Source organism: Eurosta solidaginis, chromosome 3 (genome assembly GCF_040869045.1).
Source record: "Eurosta solidaginis isolate ZX-2024a chromosome 3, ASM4086904v1, whole genome shotgun sequence".
NCBI classification, from domain to species: Eukaryota; Metazoa; Arthropoda; class Insecta; order Diptera; family Tephritidae; genus Eurosta; species Eurosta solidaginis.
Genome location: NC_090321.1, coordinates 241,377,116 through 241,399,995, shown reverse-complemented (window position 1 = coordinate 241,399,995; position 22,880 = coordinate 241,377,116). Strand labels below are relative to the sequence as shown.

The following is a 22,880-nucleotide window of genomic DNA, read 5'->3' as shown; positions in this document are numbered from 1 at the left end:
CACTTTATTATTTTGTTTTATTAAACGCACTTTCACCAAATTTTATATTTTATAATTTATTTAATTTATAGTTTTAAACTTCGCTTTTCAAATAGAAATGAAAATAGTAGTCACAAAACGGATTCTCAATTCTTGAACAAAATGTTACTAACTTTGGAAAAATCCTGTTCGTTCAAACAAAACTTTTGCAAGAAGAGAGCGCAATTTTGCATTTCGCTTAGAGGAGAAGTTGCAAAATTGTACCCGATAAATAGGTGTTCCGGTACCTCATAATTTTTTGCACAGTAAGTTCAAAAATGGGTTTTTCGTTTTGTATTGATAACTGAAAAACTAGTTTCTTGTTGTTTTCACATTTTGTGTGTTTTTTCGATTTGGTGTTCTTCTTATTTTGGTGTTTTTTAACAAGTTGCACCATCGTCATAAATACAAATTAGAGAACGCAGTGAGTGTAAAATTCTCTTTGAAATTTGCTCATGTATTGACTGTTTATCTGTGTTGAAATGACCAGTGAGATCAGTTGTATTAACAGAAGAATCAGTTAGATTGATTAGGAATCTGTCAATTTTACAAAATTTTGTTAACTTAAGAGCGGCAATTTCTCTTCTGTTGAAATGACTAAACTAAGTTGTTCGCTTGACAAAGAACTCGGTCGAATTACCCATACTTCGATCAATTTCACCGAATCTCCGTTAAGTTAGGAACAAGAAAAACGATTTGTTGATTTTACTAGCACCATTTCATATGTCTTTGTGACTAACTAATTACACGATTGAGACCCACAGTGGAATATGGTTGTTTCTTATATTACGAACCTATACCAGTGTAAGATCACTGCTAAGACATATTTTTTGTCGCCGAACTCTTGCAAAAATTACGTTTTTGAAACACATTTCAAGATTCAATCCGTAAGATTTCAAATATTGCAGTACTTAGAATGTTTTGTAGAAATTTAGCCCAAAAAACAAATGAAGCATTATTTGATTTACTAGTAATATCATCATGATTAGACAACAAATTGAACCAATAGTATGTTTCTTAAGCAAAGATTTTTTATTTGTTAACAGCCGTCATTCGATACATTAGCAACAACAAAGCAACGAATTCATATCGAATGTTTTCTCAAGGAAGTTTTGGTTAGTTTTCTTTAACTGATCCCATATATTTATGCGGTGTAGTGAATTTGCGAATTGCGATTTTTGGAAAGAGGATTAATGACTTAATTTAATGCAATCATTAAAATAAAGACAAATACGCCTCGAAAATGCATAGAAGGCATTTTTATAAATATATCTGACAAAAAACAAACCAGCGACTACCTTGAGAAAACATCGAGTAATTTGCCAAAGTATCCAGTGACGGCTCTTAACAAATTAAAATTTGTCTTAGGTTGAAGTAACACCCTTACATAACTTTGGACTACACTCGAACTTATACGCGCTTACTTGAGTTATTTACTGTAAATAAAACTCAGATTGTACCGTTAACTGCCCGTCTGGTTGGTTTATTGGAGAAATTATTTGTATGTACCTGACAACCCTGTTAACCAGGTACACGTGTTTAGTGTATGTTAACACGCTGTTAACTAAGGTAGTAAAAACAGACATGCCGTCTGTTAATGTATTTGTATATTGGGTCTTGCTAAAAAGAAAGTGAAGTGGGACTATACTATGTAATTAAATATTTAAACTGATTGAACATAGTTTCCTTCCATAGCAGAAAATCATTGGAAAACTTAGACATTACAATGAAAACTAAAAAAAAGTATCCTTTATATAATAAACGTCTGTATCTATTACAAATTAAGTTTAGTGAATAAATTAATTGTTGCATTGATCGTTTATTGCTGTTAAAATTTTAACCGCTCTGGTGTTATCTTTGATGACTTTAACATTTAACATAGCCCCTATAACAGAGAGAATGGCAAATAAAATTCCTTATTGAGCCATACCAATGTGAGCAACAGAAGCGTGTATTTCATATGACAGCTCGGACAGTGTGGCATTCGCTCGATATGAAAATTGCACAAAAATAAATAAATTAAAATAAGTATTTTAAAATTAAAAAAAATCATTTAAAATAATGTTAAACTAAAAGTGATAGTGATAGAGTCTAGCAAAAGAGAGTAAGTTAAATTATAAATAATGGCCTTTTTGCACAAGAGCAAGGTGTGTAGCTTTCTGTGTACAAACATATGTATATACAAGTGTACACACAAATCCAATATTAATGAAAAGAAATATGTTTGCGCGATTTGTCTGCGGCTAAAAACCTATTCGATCTGATTGAACACATGAAAGTGGAATATAAATATAACACAAAAACAAAAATAATGAAATATTAGAGAGGCTTTTTGCAGCAGCCCTTGCTGGGCGGCAAACGGCCCAGCATTTTATCGAAGGTCATATTTCGTTGGATTATTTATTTTTTGTGTGTTGCTTTGTTGGCAACTTCGTTGAGTTGTTTATTAAGCATATGCTACGAAAATCAATTTTTCTTACAATAGAAACTAGAACCTCAATAACAAGAAACTTGAAGCTGTAATAAGTCTCTGCAACAATTTAAACATTTTCGATTCATTAAAGCCTGTGCCCCCACAAGTTCACTTAAATGGGAAAAATATACACTTATACAAATATCCATACATGGTTATGTACTCCGCATTAAAACCAGGCATGCTTAACGAACGAAACGATATCATTTCGTTACGATAATCAACGCTAATAAACGAAACGAAGTCACTTCGTTTCGTTTATTAACGTTAAGATCGTCAAATCAACGTTAATTTGTCGTTCTTAACGTTAATAAACGAAACGAAGTCATTTCGTGATTATCGTAACGAAATGATATCGTTTCGTTCGTTAAGCATGCCTGATTAAAACACCAAACCAGTCAGTAAATTTACCAGTTTACAATTAGAATACCCAGACGGAGGTCGAACTAGTCTGAAAACCTTCAATCTTGTAGGAACTTTTAAAACTCTACTGCCAACCCAACTAATTGTATGCTACCTCATAACTATAACGAACCCCAAGCCAACTAGTCAGTCACAGCACTCTTTCTTTTCTTCTTTTATTTGGTAAAAGTTTGCACTTTTCTTAAGCTGCAAGTATGCACTGACGTTTGTCGTACGTACGGCCGTTTGTCGTACGAAACACGTTTGACCGAACCCTTAAGCCCATAGAAATCAATGTGTGCGTCTGTGTATATGTACATAACATATTTGTGTGTGTATTGTTTACAGTAAAGCACTGTTGCCATTGATCAGTTTGCACGCATGCTTATGCAAACATCAACTTTTGGAATTACAATTTTTCATGGCAGAAACAAATACTGAATGAGAATTTCTAGTTCATTTATTTCTAACCTCCAATTTTATATAATAATTTTAGGATATTTCAACAAAATTTTAAACAACCTTTAGGCCTTTTTGTATAATAACTGTAAACGATAACAAATTAGCGCACAAAGGTTTACTAGGCAACTCTGTTGTTGTTGTTCGATAAGGTTGCTCCCCGAAGGCTTTAGGGAGTGTTATCGATGTGATAGTCCTTTGCCGGATACAGATCCGGCACGCTCCGGTACCACAGCACCATTAAGGTGCTAGCCCGACCATCTCGGGAACGATTTATGTGGCCACATTAAACCTTCAGGCCATTCCCCCTCCCCACCCCCAACTGGGGGTCGCCAGAGCCCCACCTGTTAGTGAAACTGGATTCGCCGCGGATAGGTGAGGTTGACAATTGGTTTTGGAGAAGCTATATATTGCGCTGGCAACCTGAAGGGTTGCGCTACACAGCCCCTTGAATCTGGTATTTTAGTCGCCTCTTACGACAGGCATACCTACCGCGGGTATATTCTGATCCCCTAACCCGCTGGGGTAGGCAACTCTGTCAAGTGAGAGAGCGATCAGCTGACACGTTCTTACGGAAAAAATCAAAATTGGTTTGATTTCTACGTTCCGGGCTACGTACGTACGTGCGTTGAACGTCGGTGAGTTTTCGTTTACATTGCACACTCATGAGTTAGGTCGTGTCAGCTGACACGTTTTTTCTACGTACGTTCGTGGGTAAGTGACGCTTTAGTAGTTTTACGTTTCACTGCAGGGTTGTCCACCATGTCTCCAACGCATTTTACCTTTGCATAATTTAGCCAAAATGTACCTCACTATTTTAAACCAGCATGATACTGGTATATTTCTAACCGAAGTCTGTTAATCGATATTACGTTGCACAGGTCCTAAATGAGAAAATACCAGTTGCTTGTTAAATAAAGATACCTAACTAATTGGCTGTGCACCTAACTTCAGCTGTTATTTGTAACCTCTTGATGTGACTGTTTGGCAGTATTAACATACAGACGCTTTTATGTGTATATAATACTAACAGACGTGCGCAAAATTCAAACAGCACCATGAACTGTTAATCGGCTGCAGGTGAATTTTGATTACTGACGTATAAAGGAAGACAAAAGACAAAATACATTGAGACTCATCAATATTTCTCGGTCTCGGCCGCGATATAGATAGGTAAGTAGTACGAGTATAGCAAACTAAATGGTTTGATGTTGCAGAAGAGGTTAAACGCACTGAATATTGGAACGAACGAATGAAAGCAAGATATGTTAAAGCCCCGCCACATAAGCAATTTTTCATATAGATACGTTAACACAATCTTATGCATTATGAGTAGATTGCACGTATTGTTATGTAGGATAGATGATCGAGCGACACTAGCGCCATCTGACATGAAAAAGTAGCCATCTCCCAACTTTTGTTGCAAGCAAAGCATAAGAAGAAGAATTTGACATTTGATTTGATTAAGGGTCCTTTCACAATTTGCAAGGGAAATTATTTTTCCAATTTGTTTGTACTCTTCTAAAATTTTTCACAGTTAAAAACTGCAATTTAACAAATGAATATAACACAAAATATGTTAGCAAGTATTTTTCGTGTATAGTGGGAATGTTTATAACAGCGCTTCGCTAAATTTTGTATGTGAATGGGCAAGGCGAAATAAACTTCAATTGCCAACTCTGAAGTTCCTTTATATTTACAAACGCACCATCATGGTTGATTGTGGCGATGTTACTGGAATGCATAAGATTGTGCTAAACGCATCTTTCTTAAGGTTGACCGAGACGGGACTTTCATGCATAGTGCCGACTCAAAACGATTGGCAGATAAATTTTCAAGGAGATGCTTCTTCTGGCAAATACACAATTGGAATGTTTGGCAAGCCACTGCCGAGGGGCCACACTGCTGAGAAAAAACTTTCTTCTAAATGAAAAAAATTCTTTCTAATTAAAAAAAAACTTTTTGCTGTTAAAGCTCTAGGTTTTAAGTATTTAGTTCAATATACATATGTGTATGTATGCTTATTTCTGGCAAAGCACTGTATAAATACATATCTATAGTACATCCGCCTTGACATATGCTGAGCACAGAACCCTTTTATTCGCCTATGCTAGCATATAAGTTTATATAAAAGAGAATTCTCTTGGTACATACATATATACTATACATGCATTCCCACATATGTACATATGTATGTACATGTTGTCAAAAATGGGGACTAAAAATAAATTGAAGCGCGGCAAAAGACAATAAAAAATGTATTTATAATTTCTATACATACATACATATGGCACATTTGATTTTATGAGACCGGATATCATTCAAAAGGTGGAAGTATCAAAAGCCTTTTCTTAGATTGTCCACACGGGCCCTCTTAGTCATTCTCCCATTCATAATTGAATTTCGAATCAATCTCTATCGATGTCATTTCATCCTGAACTCAGTAGCGAACTCAGCTAGCATCGACTATGTATTTCTTAAATTTTTGTCAGAAATTCATCGAACGTGGTAGCATCTTCCCACCGGGGAAAGCAATCTACACAGTTAGCTTAACATACCAAGCACAAAAAAAGTATTCATTTACTTTATACGGTTCACTTTATATTTACAATTAAATTTCATGGTTTCCGATTTCAAAATATTTACACAATGTACCTTCAATACACCTTCAAGTCAACATTCAAGTTTAGTGTTTAAAAGCTTACTTAAAAAGTTTATTTATTTATGAAAAGTTTATTTATTTATACATTAATTGATTTTTATTTTTTTTATTATTTTTTTTTAGATAAACAATTTTCAAGTACAGTAGAATCGCGAAAAACCAAAATGACTTTTCCGAAATATTAACTTTTCCAAACGGTTTTCAAATTTGAAAAAATGCAGTAATAAACCTAATTTTTGGGATATAACACATTGAATTTATTCAAATGACTTAGTTTTAATCATTACAGAGCATAAACTTAGATTTAATTTGTACTGCCTTTATTCAAGTCCACAGAACATACATACATATTAATTTATTCACATTATAAATATCATATCATATAAATATGAAAACTAACACCTTAAAAAATTTGTTTACAAACAAATCCTAAGAAGAAAATTAGTAAGTGTTACTTTTCGTATGGCACGTCGATATGTACTTATTAATTTTTAAGAGCTGGTTGAAAGAAGCAGTCGAGACTTGTTTTTTTTTTTTCTTTTGTGTAATAGCTTTTGACAATCTTCGCCCGCATATTAATAAGATCTGATATCTGATTTGTATCATTATTGTTCTCATATCACTTTATCAAGGTATTGATGCATCCAACAGCTTGCGAAAAACTCACTTTCTGTTGTTGAATATCTCGCTCGATAGCTGAATCTTCGTTATCATTATCGGACTTTGCAATCTTCGTCATCTTCCGTAATTTGAACGTCGTTCCCATTTTCAATGTTGTCAATGCTGAGGTCAACATCACCCACCTTTGACAATAACACAGAAATAGGGGAATGCCCGCATTTGTTTTTAAAACAAACAAACTTTTGAATTAAAAAAAGCTTAGAAAAGTTAACCAATAGTTGACTTTTTAGAGCGCTACGTGGACGCTCAAAATCGGTCAACTTAGCCGAGCGTTTAACTTTCTCGAGAGTTAACTTTTTCGCGATTCTACTGTACTTCCTTTATATAAATGAACCGGAAGAAATGCAAAATGTCTCTTTAAACAAAGACATAATTTTGTTAAAATTTGAACATAACCATGTAAAAATTTGTATGAGGAACAAAAATATAAAGGTGGAACGCACTTTTCCGACCTTAGGCAACGATTATATCGCAAGTCTATTAATTGTACTGCACATCTCCTTTTGTTGCATTGTCAACCAGAACAATGTGTAAAGCTTCATGTTTCTACCTCAATGTTACTTAAAACAGTATGAACACATTTGTTTATGTGAGGTCTTTATTGACCGGCCAGTTCGACTTACTCAAAAATCGATCGCAAGATTCCACAATTCCAAATGGACTCTTTAAAACCTTTTAATGTCACGATCACTGTCCCATCTAGAACTTTGTTTTGCCTTAAATATTACAACCTAATAAAGCCCGAAGCATCGTTCAAATTTCAGGTCTCTGGGTTATTAGAAAGTTTCTTGAACCTTAAAAGCAAAATTTTAAATTTTGGACGATTTTTTGAACTTTCACGATCCCTGGACCACCTAGCGAAATTCTTTTCCCCTAATGTTGCATCTTCATCGTGGTTTGAAGTATATTCTTAGTTTCAAGATTCTAGCTCCACGGGAAGCTACTCAAATAGCGGTCGCAAAATTCAACATGTTGTACCTACTTTCCAAATGGACTTTCCAATATCTCGATTCCTGCCTCATTTCGAAAACTCTTCTATCCTTAATATTACAATTTATAAGTCCTTAAGCTTTGTTCAAAATTTCAGATCTCAGGGTTCCAAGTTCGGAAAATTTTTTGAATTTTCACGATCGCTGGACCACCAAGCGAAATTTTTCTTTCCTCGTGTTACATTTTCATCAGGTTCTGAAGTATGTTCTTGGTTTCAAGAATCTAGCTCTATAGGAAGCTACTCAAAAAGCGGTTGGGAGATGACACATGTTGTAAATGAACTTTGTAAATATCTGCAATATAGAAAACTATTTCATTCTAAATATTATAACCTAATAGAGCCCAAAGTTTCAGGTCTCTGGGTTATCGGAAAATTCTTAATTTTTTGGAATTTCCAGTTTCCTTGCCGCAACTTGCGGAATTTTTTCCGTTTTTATTATCTTTTCCATTTAGAAAACTCTTTACTTTAAATATTTTAAACTAATAGAGCTCAATGTTTCTCTCAAAGTTTCAGATGTCTGGGCTGTCAAGAAGTCCCTTAAAACTCAAAAGCAAAGTTTCCAAGTTCGGACGATTTTTTGAATTTTCATGATACCTAGACCACTTAGCAAACCTTTTTTTGCCTTATATAAAATTGTCGTCAGGTTCCAGTGCATGTTCCAAGTTTATAGCTTCTATTTCTCCGAGGAGTTACTCAAAAAAGATTGCAAGATTCCCCAATTTCGTATGGAAATTGGCGAAAAAACATCAGACGAAACTAATATAAAGAAAGTAATAAAAAATCAAAACTCATAGTCGTATGAATTTTGTCTTGGATTTTTAGACCCTCCTCACTTTGGTCATTGCCATTCCATTGGTGAGTAGTTACTCTCACCTCAACCACTCCATTGCGCTGCTTTGTATATTGCACTTATTATTTTTTGCCGAAACAAATACATACACTATAAATAACACGTGCACACACAAGTAGGAGCAAAGTGGACTCGACATGCACTTTCATTTTCTGTACACATTGTTACTTCGTAGAAAAATTCAAAAAAATTTATTTACAAGCAGACGAACTCAAAAAACTGTGCACTTATTCATTTGCATTAGGCAGCTTGAAGAATATTCTGCATTTCGATTACGTTCCCGTTCTACGCTCCGCTTTAATCGAAGTTTGGTATTCTGCATTACGACGGAATCGTAACGAGAATAGGAAGAGCAAATGATTTTTCGAAATCAGCTGTTTGTACGGAATGTGTGAACATTGGAACAAAATAAATTAAAGAAAATTTTTAAAAAACACTGAAAAACGTTTATATTTTATTATCCACACCATTTTGTACAAAAAAAGCAATGGAATATATTGCCGCAGTGTTATATTTTTTTGAGTGAATGCTTTCATAATTGTATGTGTGTCTTTGTCGTTCTTTTGGCCAATTTCCTGTCGGGCTACCAAGTTTTGTTAAAACGGATTCCTGCACGAATATAATTGACATTTTCTGAATATTAAGGATGCTAATTTCATTGCACTGGCCTAAAATACTTTATGAAGATTTATTTATTCTTTCCGCATGGATTGTTTACGTTTTCGCTTCACCTTCCTCTACTCCGGCAGCTTGCTTTGGCATATAACTGGACCCAACGAACAGACACAAATTATAGCTGTCTATTATAATAGAATCAATAGCCGCGGCATTATTTGTATAGTTGGAAAGTAACGCATACGAAAATGTCCAGGCGAGAATGGAAAGGCAAATGTTGCGAGATTTTTGTAATCCATTTGATGTGACATCCAAGGACTTCGACATCGACACGTTTTTTTTGACCCGGATACATATAAAAAACAATCATCATGTAGCCTTTTACGTTTCTTAACAAGTTTTACTTACATTTTTGTTAAAATTCTGTCATAAATTAAAAAAAAAAAAATAAAAAGAAAATACTTTTCCGACAACTAATTTGGAACTACGATCGAAATGCAGAATACACAAAATCGAACGATTCGAAGTTGGATCGAAAGAGATTGGAACACAGAATACCAAAATTGCCAAATCGAAAAAATTCCAATCCAAGTCGAAATGCAGAATAGGGCTGATTGTCTATTTATTTTTTACGAGCAAAGATTGTCGAATTAATGTTATTGTTAGTCAAGAGTTCTTTTTCAGTCAACGTCCTTTTTTAAAGTGTTTCAAATTTCACACTTAACTTGCCAATTCCAGCAAATATAGTCTCCAAAGTTAGAGAAGTTTTCTTTCTCAGAAAACGTAAATTGTACTTCAGAATAATCAATGGTATTTCAGAAATCTTAAAATTAATTTCAGAATTTACAATTGAACTTCAGAAGCTATAAAATGTACTTGAGAACAGTAAATTGTATTTCAGAAACAGCAAAACTAATTTTACAATAATTAATTGTACTTTAGAAAACGTAACATGGACGTCGGAATAGTCAGTTATCTTCAGAAATGTAAAACTTTATTTCATAAACCGTAAATTGCGCTTCTGAAAACATAAAATGCGTTTGAGAATGAACGTACGTAAAAATGGTTTGTCACTAAACAGCATTTTCTGATTCTGACGTACAGTATAAGACATTTGAAGTGGCATGAAGTACTTGTGATTCAAGTGATTTGTGAAGTACAATTGGCAGCTTTTGATATACAGTTTACGTCTTTTGAAGTACAATTTACTATTCTGAAATACATATTACGTTTTCTGAAGTACAATTTACTGCTGTGAAGTAAATTTTACGATTTCTGAAGTACGTTTGACTGTCCTGAAGTACAATATACAAATAATTATTCTGGAGAAAATTTTACCGTTTCTGAACATCACTCTATGGCTTTTGAAGTACTCTGGAAAAAATTGTAGTCCAATCTCGACCTGAGAAATGTGTTTACAATCTGCACTAGTAATCAAGTCATAAATGATTAGATAGGTAACTAGTGCAAATTCAATTCACATTTATTTATAGCACGAAAAAGTTTAACATTTTTTTTTCAACGTTTCCAGTTCTTCATTCAATGCTAATCTACTCTGGGTCTAAATAAAACAAGTGTAGCAACTTTGGTAAAGATATCTCAAGTTTTGATCAACTTATCGTGTTAATGGACGGACAGATGGACAGGCATGGCTATTGGAGACTGTTAATTTTTATACTCAGTTGAGCAGAGCTCACAGAGTATATTAAGTTTGATTGGATAACGGTTGGTTGTACATATATAAAGGAATCGAGATAGATATAGACTTCCATATATCAAAATAATCAGGATAGAAAAAAAATTTGATTGAGCCATGTCCGTCCGTCCGTCCGTCCGTCCGTTAACACGATAACTTGAGTAAATTTTGAGGTATCTTGATGAAATTTGGTATGTAGGTTCCTGAGCACCCATCTCAGATCGTTATTTAAAATGAACGATATAGGACTATAACCACGCCCACTTTTTCGATATCGAAAATTTCGAAAAACCGAAAAATTGCGGTAATTCATTACAAAAGAGAGATAAAGCGATGAAACTTGGTAGATGAGTTGAACTTATGACGCAGAATAGAAAATTAGTAAAATTTTGGACAATGGGCGTGGCACCGCCCACTTTTAAAAGAAGGTAATTTAAAACTTTTGCAAGCTGTTATTTGGCAGTTGTTGAAGATATCATGATGAAATTTGGCAGGAACGTTACTCCTATTACTATATGTACGCTTAATAAAAATTAGCATAATCGGAGAAGGACCACACCCACTTTTAAAAAGAAAATTTTTTTAAAGTAAAATTTTAACAAAAAATTTAATATCTTTACAGTATATAAGTAAATTATGTCAACATTCAACTCCGGTAATGATACAGTGCAACAAAATACAAAAATAAAAGAAAATTTCAAAATGGGCGTGGCTCCGCCCTTTTTCATTTAATTTGTCTAAGATACTTTTAACGCCATAAGTCGAACAAAAATTAACCAATCCTTTTGAAATTTGGTAGGGGCATAGATTTTATGACGTTAACTCTTTTCCGTGAAAATGGGCGAAATCGGTTGATGCCACGCCCAGTTTTTATACACAGTCGTCCGTCTGTCCTTCCGCATGGCCGTTAACACGATAACTTGAGCAAAAATCGACATATCTTTAATGAACTTAGTTCACGTGCTTACTTGAACTCACTTTATCTTGGTATGAAAAATGAAAGAAATCCGATTATGACCACGCCCACTTTTTCGATATCGAAAATTACGAAAAATGAAAAAAAAATGCCATAATTCTATACCAAATACGAAAAAAGGGATGAAACATGGTAAGGTAATTGGATTGTTTTATTGAAACGAAATATAACTTTAGAAAAACTTTTTAAAATGGTTGTGACACTTACCATATTAAGTAGAAGAAAATGAAAAAGTTCTGCAGGGCGAAATAAAAAACCCTTAAAATCTTGGCAGGTATTACATATATAAATAAATTAGCGGTATCCAACAGATGATGTTCTGGGTCACCCTGGTCCACATTTTGGTCGATATCTGGAAAACGCCTTCACATATACAACTACCACCACAGCCTTTTAAAACTCTCATTAATACCTTTAATTTGATACCCATATCGTACAAACTCATTCTAGAGTCACCCCTGGTCCACCTTTATGGCGATATCTCGAAAAGGCGTCCACCTATAGAACTAAGGCCCACTCCCTTTTAAAATACTCATTAACTCCTTTCGTTTGATACCCATATCGTACAAACATATTCTAAAGTCACCCCTGGTCCACCTTTATGGCGATCTCTCGAAAAAGGCGAACACCTATAGAACGAAGGCCCACTCCCTTTTAAAAATACTCATTAACACCTTTCTTTTGATACCCATATCGCACTAACAAAGTCTAGAGTCACCCCTGGTCCACCTTTATTGCGATACCTCGAAAAGGCGTCCACCTATAGAACTAAGGCCCACTCCCTTTTAAAATACTCATTAACTCCTTTCGTTTGATACCCATATTGCACAAACGAATTCTAGAGTCACCCCTGGCCCACCTTTATGGCGATATCTCAAAACGGCGTCCACCTATGGAACTAAGGATTACTCCCTTTTAAAATACTCATTAACACATTTCTTTTGATACCCATATTGTACAAACAAATTCTAGAGTCACACCTGGTCCACCTTTATGGCGATATTTCGAAAATGCGACCACATTTACAACAACCACCACTCCCTTTTAAAATACTCATTAACTCATTTCGTTTGATACCCATATTGCACAAACGAATTCTAGAGTCACCCCTGGCCCACCTTTATGGCGATATCTCGAAACGGCGTCCACCTATGGAACTAAGGATTACTCCCTTTTAAAATACTCATTAACACCTTTCATTTGATACCCATATCGTACAAACATATTCTAAAGTCACCCCTGGTCCACCTTTATGGCGATATCTCGAAAAGGCGAACACCTATAGAACGAAGGCCCACTCCCTTTTAAAAATACTCATTAACACCTTTCATTTGATACCCATATCGTACTAACAAAGTCTAGAGTCACCCCTGGTCACACCTTTATTGCGATACCTCGAAAAGGCGTCCACCTATAGAACTAAGGCCCACTCCCTTTTAAAATACTCATTAACTCCTTTCGTTTGATACCCATATTGCACAAACGAATTCTAGAGTCACCCCTGGGCCACCTTTATGGCGATATTTCGAAACGGCGTCCACCTATGGAACTAAGGATTACTCCCTTTTAAAATACTCATTAACACCTTTCTTTTGATACCCATATTTTACAAACAAATTCTAGAGTCACACCTGGTCCACCTTTATGGCGATATTTCGAAAAGGCGACCACATATACAACAACCAACACTCCCTTTTAAAACCCTCACTAATACCTTTAATTTGATACCCATATCGTAAAAACACATTCTAGAGTCACCCCTGGTCCACCTTTATGGCGATATTTCGAAACGCCGTCCACCTATAGAACTAAGGCCCACTCCCTTTTAAAATACTCATTAACACCTTTCGTTTGATACCCATATTGAACAAACAAATTCTAGGGTCACCCCTGGTCCACCTTTATGGCGATATCTCGAAACGGCGTCCACCTATGGAACTAAGGATTACTCCCTTTTAAAATACTCATTAACACTTTTCATTTGATACCCATATCGTACAAACGCATTCTAGAGTCACCCCTGGTCCACCTTTATGGCCATATCTCGAAAAGGCGATCAACTATACAACAACCACCACTCCCTTTTAAAACCCTCATTAATACCTTTAATTTGATACCCCTATCGTACAAACACATTCTAGAGTCAACCCTGGTCCACCTTTATGGCGATATTTCGAAACTGCATCCACCTATAGAACTAAGGCCCACTCCCTTTTAAAATACTCATTAACACCATTCGTTTGATGCCCATATTGTACAAACGAAAAGGCGTCCACCTATAGAACTATGGCCCACTCCCTCATAAAATACTCTTTAATGCCTTTCGTTTGATACACATGTCATACAAACACATTCCAGGGTTTCCCTCGGTTCATTTTCCTACATGGTTTTTTCCCTTATGTTGTCCCCATAGCTCTCAACTGAGTATGTAATGTTCGGTTACACACGAACTTAACCTTCCTTACTTGTTATACATATATAGAAACCTTTATCAGTATACATTCCTTGGTACCATATATCATATCCTGTATACGGGTACAGCTGCGTTTATATCCGTGGTCATTAGTAAAAATCGCCTAATTCCTATCTAAAAGGACATAGGCGATTATTGTTTGTGGCCACAGATAAGTATAACAAACTTTTTTGAAAGCATATGCAGCATGGTTTTGAAAAAATTCTTAAACAAAATTTTGCTTTCGTTTTCCAATACCCAAAAATCATTTTAACCTGTTTGAAAAACAAAAAGTAAAAATTTCTGAAACGGTCAAATGTGTATAGGTACTCTGGTTGAGTTCTTCATTACTTGCTATCTTTTCAATGAAGGTAGGGACCTAGTGTACTTGTTTAATTTTGTTGCAGTTTTTATGCCATTTTAATTGTATAGTTGTTGTTGTTTATGTGCATTATGAGAAAAATTAAGCATTCAGTGAAATGGATTGACTAATGAATAAAAGAGTGCATATTTTCTATGTTTTTATATGTGAGCAGTTGAGTTATGAGGGGAAGGATGAACACACAGGGTCTGATTGAGATTTTCGTGACAGTGGGGCTCAAAAATGACGAGGTGTCTATAACCACTTTTAAGGCCGTCCTATTATTATTTTTTTTTCTTATTCAGAAGTTTTTTTTAAATGTTATTTTTATTCCTGTTTTTGTTGTTTTTTTTGTAATTATGTTATTTTTAAGGAAAAAATTGCCACTTCCTTTTTATACCCAGCAGGTATAAAGGAGTCGAGATAGATGTAGACTTCCATATATCAATATCATCAGTATGGAAAACCAATTTGTTTGAGCCATGTCCGTCCGCATCTCCACCAAATTCGGTATACTGGCTTATCTGGGCCCAGAATAGATTAATATTGAAAATTAGTGAAATCGGATAATAACCAGGCAACTTTTTCGGTATCGAAAATTTAGAGAAATGTAAAAAAGTAGATAGTGGTTTTATGACGCAACACATAAACTCCAAAAAATTTTAACATGGGCGTGGCACATTTAGAAGAAGAAAATTTGGAAGTTTAACCAGTCGTAAATCAAAAGCGTTTAAAGATATTACATTGAAAATTGGCGGAGACACTATCCTTGCCAAATTATATACTCTGACTGAAGATAATCCAAATCGGTTAAAGACCACGCGCACTTTTCCTTAAAGTCGAATCTTAGCAAAGTTTGCAATATCTCTATGGTATTTACCTACATTTGACTGATATTCTACCTCAGTTGTGGTATGGTTGAGCTAAGAACAAAACTTAAACAAATATTAAAAATTGCGTGACTCGCCCCTTTTTTGTTACTCTTTGCAAAATACATTTAATGCTATAACTCGAACAAAAATCTCCCAATCCGAACGAAATTTGGCATAAAATTTTTTTCATAGCTACAACTGTTTGCTCTGAAAATGAGCGAAATCGTCTATTAATCACACAAAACAAACAACAAAAGCGTTTCAAGTGCACAGCTGGGTATGTAATGACCGGTTTCAAACGAACTTAGACTTTCTTAATTGTTTAACTATTTTTTGCTAAAAAAAGACCTTCAGCGGTCAAAGATTTATTGTTTTAAAAAAGGATACCAATTTCTAAATCTTGTCTTGAAGAGAAAGTTCGATAAGTTTTGGCACTTTTCGTTTCAGTTTTAAAAAAATCATATAGCAATGTTTCATATGCAGTAATTTGTTTCATTAAACAATTAATTTCCTGAAATTTCGTATAAATATATTTAGCTCTTTTGAAATCACCGCAGAATTTGAAAGATTTAAGCGGGAGTCATTGGTACCGTATGTCGTATCGCTGTAGTCGTATCCCTAACGTAATCAGCTGTTTAACGTTACGACGGTAAACCAAACCCCAATTGGTTGGCTACGATACGGTTACGACCTTAGCGGCACCAATAATCGATTGCATTGATTCTCATAAGGTTGGTCGAATCAGCAATAAGGTTACCGATACGGTTACCGATAAAGCACCAATGTCTGCAGCTTAAGCCCGGCTTTTCAGTGCTAGGTGAAACTATAGTTAAAATCGATTACATTTTAACCCTGTCACTTTGGCCGCTTAAGCCACAATTACTAGAAAACTTTTACGTAAATGACTAAACTGACACGTTTAAACTTGAAATACATGCTTTGGTTGATTCAACAAACTAAGCCAATCATACTGCCACTGTGGTGTGGCCCTGCGCAAAATCCGGCCATGTGTATGTATGTTGATCCTTTAGTTCAAAACTTTGCACTACAGGTTTTCAATGGCTTTTAATATATTTTAGAGGGCTTAATGCAGACATTAATAGCTTTAATCATCTTTAAATTTCTTAGCACTAAACATGAATGTGTCAGTCATCGCGAGGATGTAATGTTGTAAATTTCTATTTAGACAAATGTCTATGTATCGGTTATACTTACGGAAGTTTAGAAGTAGAATACGAGTATTTTATATTTACGGTAAACTTCAAGCCAGTTGCACTTCGGCTATATAAAATTTTGACAGCCGATACCCAATTATAACAAATTCGTCTAAATGACTAAGTTCATTCCACACAGATTCCAAGCAACATTGCCGCAAAAGAACGAATGATATACAAAGATTATGTCAGGTTGATTAGCAGCTGCCCCTCTGTAGCAGAAGCTCACTCTGTGAGCACCTCCTTCATAGATAGCTCGTGGAAGATATACTTTCGCATAGAGCCTAAGATATATATTATATGTTAAAACAATACAAGTGGATAGAGAGCGAGGACAGAGACAAGTTTTCCAGACACTACTGCAAAACCGTTGAGCTGAGACTTGCCTACAGGAGTAAGTACTAAGCTTCCTAACGGTAAGAGTAATCTTTGTCCTCTGCGTGGTCGACAGTGCTCGACGAAATGAAGTTTGTGTTCCAGCTTATAAATGAATAAAAAAAATATTTGGTGTGATAACCTCCGACAAGACTTTAGGCCAAAATTCTCTTCCAGACAAAACACGATTTAAATTGTTAATGCATACCAAAATTTAAAACACCAATACTAAAGTTGATTTTTATTTTTTCTGTCAGGTATTTCAACGCTTTCCAAATCTCCAAAGCCAGCTGCCATTACTCTTTCACACCAACTAGGTAATGACGAGTAGTACGAATCCAAGAATTGTCATAATTGGCGCAGGCGTATCGGGCATATCTTGCGCTGTACGATTGCTCCAATACGGTTTTGAAAATGTGCTGCTGCTAGAAGCCGAGCCACGTATCGGTGGGCGTGTACACACAATGCCATTTGGTGAAAACGTTATCGATTTGGGAGCGCAGTGGTGTCATGGTGAAAAGGACAATATTGTATATGAATTAGCGCATAAGCATAATCTACTCGAAACCACGGGTGGTGTTTATGAAAATTACAAATGCATACGCTCCAATCGCGAAGTGGTGCCAGAAAGCATAAGCCAACGACTGAAAGATATCGTCAGCGATAGTTTAGTAACACGACAAATGGAATTACGCAATTGTAATGGCTCATTAGGTAGCTATTTAACAAATAAGTTTTACGAGGCTTTAGGTAGACCGGAAAATTCGGACATTGACATGGCGATAGCAAGAGAATTTTTCGAAAACTATCAGAAATTTGAAAATTCTGTAGAGGCTTCCGATACATTGGATGAGGTATCAGGACGTGGTTACTTAGAGTATTGGGAATGTGATGGCGATATATTGCTGAATTGGAAAGACAAAGGATTCATTGAATTTCTACGTTTGATAACAAAAGCGCGTGAACTGGCCAATGAATTGGGCATCCTCGAGCAGCATGTGCTGCTGGAAAAACGTGTGAAGCAGATACGTTGGAATCGTAACGATTGCTGCGTTGATATTAAATGTGATAACGATGACGAAGTAATTATTGCCGATCATGTTATACTCACTGTCTCATTGGGTGTACTCAAAGAGCAACAACTAACGCTGTTCGATCCAAAACTGCCCGTAGAGAAGCAACGTGCCATTGATAGTTTGGCTTTCGGTACAGTGAATAAGATCTTTATTGAATTTCCTGAGAAATTTTGGCCAGATGATTGGACGGGTTTTACTTTGTTGTGGCGTGAAGAGGATATCGATGAAATACGTGGCACATCACGCGCTTGGCTCGAAGATGTTTTCGGGTTTTATTGCGTTAGTTATCAACCGAAAATTTTAAGCGGCTGGATTATTGGCGCCAATGGACGTCACATGGAAACATTGTCCGAAGATGAGGTGCTCGCAGGTTGTATTTTTTTATTTCGAAAATTCCTAGAATGGGATATACCCGAACCTTGTAATTTTAAAACGTCAACATGGCATACGAATGAGAATTTTCGTGGCTCATACTCGTTTCGTTCGATGTATACGGAAGAGGTGGGCACAAGCGCACGTGAACTAGCGCAACCGTTAACCATTGTAACGAGTCCACCGCTTAGCAACGGCAGCGTAGCGTCTTCGAATGCTCTATATTCACAAACGCGTTGTGATAAGCCGATCGTACAATTTGCTGGCGAAGCCACCAGTGATCATTACTATTCCACGGTGCATGGCGCTGTGGAAGCGGGTTGGCGTGAGGCTAGACGTTTAGCAGACTTTTACGGCGTATCGCGCAATAGCACAAAGGAACCGAAGGCACAATTATAACAGTTTTAGGACTTTGAATGCAAGTAAAGAGTGATTTGAGAAGTATGAAGTGTGAGCGCGCTTTTAAGAAAACCGTCGCATCTGATAATTCTCACTCTTTGCATTTTCGAAAGGTATTCAAAGTCCTGAATATGAAAGTTTGAAGAATTTATAAATCTAAATGAGTTTCCATTTCCTTTAACGCAGTTAATATTTAAATTATTATATTGTAGACTCTTGTAATAGCTTTGCAAATAATTTTTAATACAGCCAAACTTCTGATGTAAACAAAAAAATTTATAAAAATTGTAATGTTTTAAAAAAAATTGTTTACTTAATAAATTTTGAAACTTACTTATGTATAAATATCGATATAAATCGCAAAGCTTCTTTATCACAATTTTAAGCACAAGCGCTAAAATTTATTACTTCACATATACAAAATTTTTGCGCCTAAAAGTATGCGGACTTAAACAGTGCAGATCAAGGCCTAACTCGATTATAGAACGCAAAAATATTTATTTCAAAAAAAAAAAATCAGATTATTCAGCAAAATCCTTGTCTAATGCCCAGTTTTTCGGTGCGAGTTTAAACTACAGTTAAAGTTCACTAAAGTTTAACCCTGCCACTTCGGCCGCTTAAGCTGAGATGCGCAGCAGAATTTTATGTTATCGAACAAAGTGGTAAGGTCAAACTCTAGTTAACTTTAACTCTAGTTTAAACTCGCATTGAAAAACCGGCCTAAGGTCGAAGTTGACACTGTCTGGTAAAATTTTTTATTTTATAAAGCATACTTTTAGGCGTTTAGCCAGTTACATTTATCTTTTAGATTTATTATTTTTCACTTCGTATTTGGTCTTTTTAAAAACATGATATACTTAGAACTAAGAAATCGCTCAAATTATTGTTGCCATGCAATTAAAAAACGCAAAAAGGCGCTTTAGTCTTACTAATAATGTAAATTTTCTATATACAAAAACCATATATATTGCAATGTATAGATAAGGGTATTCGCTAGGATGGGAAAGTGTACTGGCAAACGAGAGCTACTACGCTATTGGAGCAGATTGACTTAATTACGGTGACTTAATATGTAGTATTCTTAAATTAAGAAGTATTTGCTAGTCTAGCCAGGTCACTAGCTCAACTAAGTGAATGCCCTTAATATATGTACATTTACTATTTTATTGGTTCATATATAACACAAAAAAGTTGAAATGATACATAACTGAAATATAAATTTGTAATGTAATTACAGGAAACCTGATTGTTTAACAATTTTTATCATGACTTATTTTGTTTTGTTGATATTCCGACAGGTTGGATAAATGATGTATATTGGAACGATTTTCGGAGAACAAAAATCGACACTGATGATGGCACAACGCCCAAACCGGTTTGTCTCAAAAGCAAATTTGACAAGGGCTGCTGGAAAATCGTTCCAATATACATCAAAATATTTAAATTTTTCATTTTTACGTGCTGTTTGGAATGATGTGCAAATGTGCTAAGTCGTCAACTGTTCAAAAAATGTGCTAAGTCAACCAGTCAATAATATCAATCTGAATTACTAATAATTTCTTTGTGCGCGCATTTTATTTACTTATTTAATTCATTCAGTCTAAAAGTACATGCTTTATTGTTGTTGTTGTATTAACGATAAAGACACTCCCCGAAGGCTTTGGGCCGAGTTTGGTGGTCCTTTGCCGCATATAGATCCGATACGTTCCGGTAACAAAGCACTATTAAGGTACTAGTCCGACCATCTCGGGAATGATTTATATGACCACATTAAACCTTCTAGGCCATCCCGTCCTCCCCACCCTCTAGTTCCGTGAGGAACTTGGGGTCGCCAGAGCCTCGGCTGTCAATGAAACAGAATTCGCCACGGGCAGGTGAGGTTGGCAATTGGGTTGGAGAAGCCATATATTGCGCTGGGAACCCCTTGAGAGGGTTGCCTAAACAACCCCTTGAAATTGGATTCACCCAATTGAGACATACCTTTGGTGGTTGATAAATGCTTTGCGCTGACCATAATCTACTTCAATTCTTACATGTCGATAACTACATGCTTTGTTACAGACTACTTAAAAATAGAAAACAATTCAAGCTTAAATATATATAAGCTGTTATTAAAATTAAGAACACTACTGAATCGATTTGCTAGATGCATAGTTCTAGTTATAGGTTCATTCATAGCATAATTCGTGGAATATATGGAATGAACAAATTAGATAAATCAGAGCAATTCGTGCTAACGTTTATTACATTATAGGCCAGCATGAGTGAGATAAAAGTTCTTCTGTTATGCAAAGCCTGAAGACCAAGCAATTTGCACCTGATGGTATATGATGGAAGGCCGTCTGACCAATGAAGCATACGTAAAGCAATTTTTGTAAAAAAATTTTGAACTCTCTTAATTTTATAAGAGTTATATTCATAGAAAGGATTCCATATTTTTGGGCAATATTCAAAACGACTTCTGACCAAGGCTATATATAGTGCCTTCAACGTCATAGGGTCCTTAAAGTCACTGCTTTTACATCTACTGAACCTAACCATTGCAACAAATTTTGAAACAACGAAGTCTATGGTCTAGTACCAGAGAGTACTAAGAGAGTTTGGAGTTAAAAATTACACTCAAGTCTTTACTCTCTTGACAACGATTAAGATATTTAGTGTTTAGTTTGTAGATAAAGTATGTGGCAGTTGTCTTTTTGGAATAAGATACAACACAGCATTTGTTTGAATTTAAATATAAATTATTGTCTGCGCACCATCCGGCAAAAGAGTTCAGATCAGAACCGTTAGAAATAGTTTGACAAATAAATAGTATTTTTTGTGAAATATATAGTTTTAGTGTTTTATTTCAATCATTAAAGGTTAGGAGTGATGAGGATGAGAATATTGAGTAAAAAGTGCTAATTCAGGGGGAAAAATTTGTTATGAGTGCGGAAATTGTGCTAGGCCATAAAATAGCTGCTGGGTCAGCATAAATGATTTTTATTTAACTTTTCTAAAGTTTCTACACTCAAAAGAATTGCAATTAAGGTATCCCCATTTACAGTTTTGAAAAAAGAAGGTTATTTCAAAAGTTATTAATTTTTTTTTCGTCTCCTGTAAAATTCGTAAAAGTTGAATTAGCACATTTTCATATTAAGCTAACGATATGCCTTAAGTCAGATTATTCATATTGGAGCTAAGTATTGTGGATTCAAAGATTTTTTCGGTCACGGCTCGTAAAATACGGTAAGGACCCTGGATATTTCCTCTTTTTTTTGAAAAATGTGATTTCCATAAATTTATATGGAAGGACTCCTCCTTCACTTATCTTATAGTTTTATTGTAATTATTCAGATTGTAAGAATGATGAAAAAAAAAGATTTAACTTCCAGCTACAGTTTTAAATAATATATGACATTGCAAATATACTTACGTATAAACTCGTAATATACACATAGTATATAAATATGTATTTTTACATATGTATAAGCGAATATCGTGATACTTTTGAGCAATCAGGGTCTGTAGTTTTAGCGAATGTTCTATTAAACTAATAAAAGTTAAATGGCGAAATTAAAAACAAAGAAACTGACTATTTTATTACACGACTTAATAAATATGGGCGTGTTGATGTTGTAGTATTGTTGTTGTTGTAGTATTGTTGTTGTTGTAGTATTGTTGTTGTTGTAGTATTGTTGTTGTTGTTGTTGTAGCGATAAAGAAACTCTCCGAAGGCCTTGGGGTGTTATCGGTGTTGATGGTCCTTTGCCGTATGCAGATCGCGTACGTGCTGGTTACAAGCACCATTAAGGTACTAGCCCGACCATCTCGCGAACGATTTAGTATGACCATATGAAACCTTCAAGGCCACACTCCCCCCCCCCCCCCCCCCCCATATTTATGAGTAACTTGGGGTCGCCAGAACCTAGGCTGTTAAAGAAAGAGTATTCCCAC

At 35.3% G+C, this 22,880-nt stretch overlaps 1 protein-coding gene across 1 annotated transcript; it reads left to right on the top strand.

The window, feature by feature from the left end:
- The first annotated feature begins 1,644 nt into the window (after positions 1-1,644).
- Positions 1,645-22,515, top strand: LOC137245302 (spermine oxidase). The gene is made up of 2 exons (XM_067775724.1): positions 1,645-2,122; positions 17,355-22,515. The coding sequence occupies exon 2, from the start codon at positions 17,418-17,420 to the stop codon at positions 18,942-18,944; it is 1,527 nt and encodes a 508-aa protein (XP_067631825.1). The 5' UTR covers positions 1,645-2,122; positions 17,355-17,417; the 3' UTR covers positions 18,945-22,515.
- The last annotated feature ends 365 nt before the right edge of the window (positions 22,516-22,880 follow it).

Bases quoted from the DNA above. Each gene is read 5' to 3' on its own strand.
- LOC137245302 (XM_067775724.1), top strand. From the start codon at position 17,418: ATGACGAGTAGTACGAATCCAAGAATTGTCATAATTGGCGCAGGCGTA.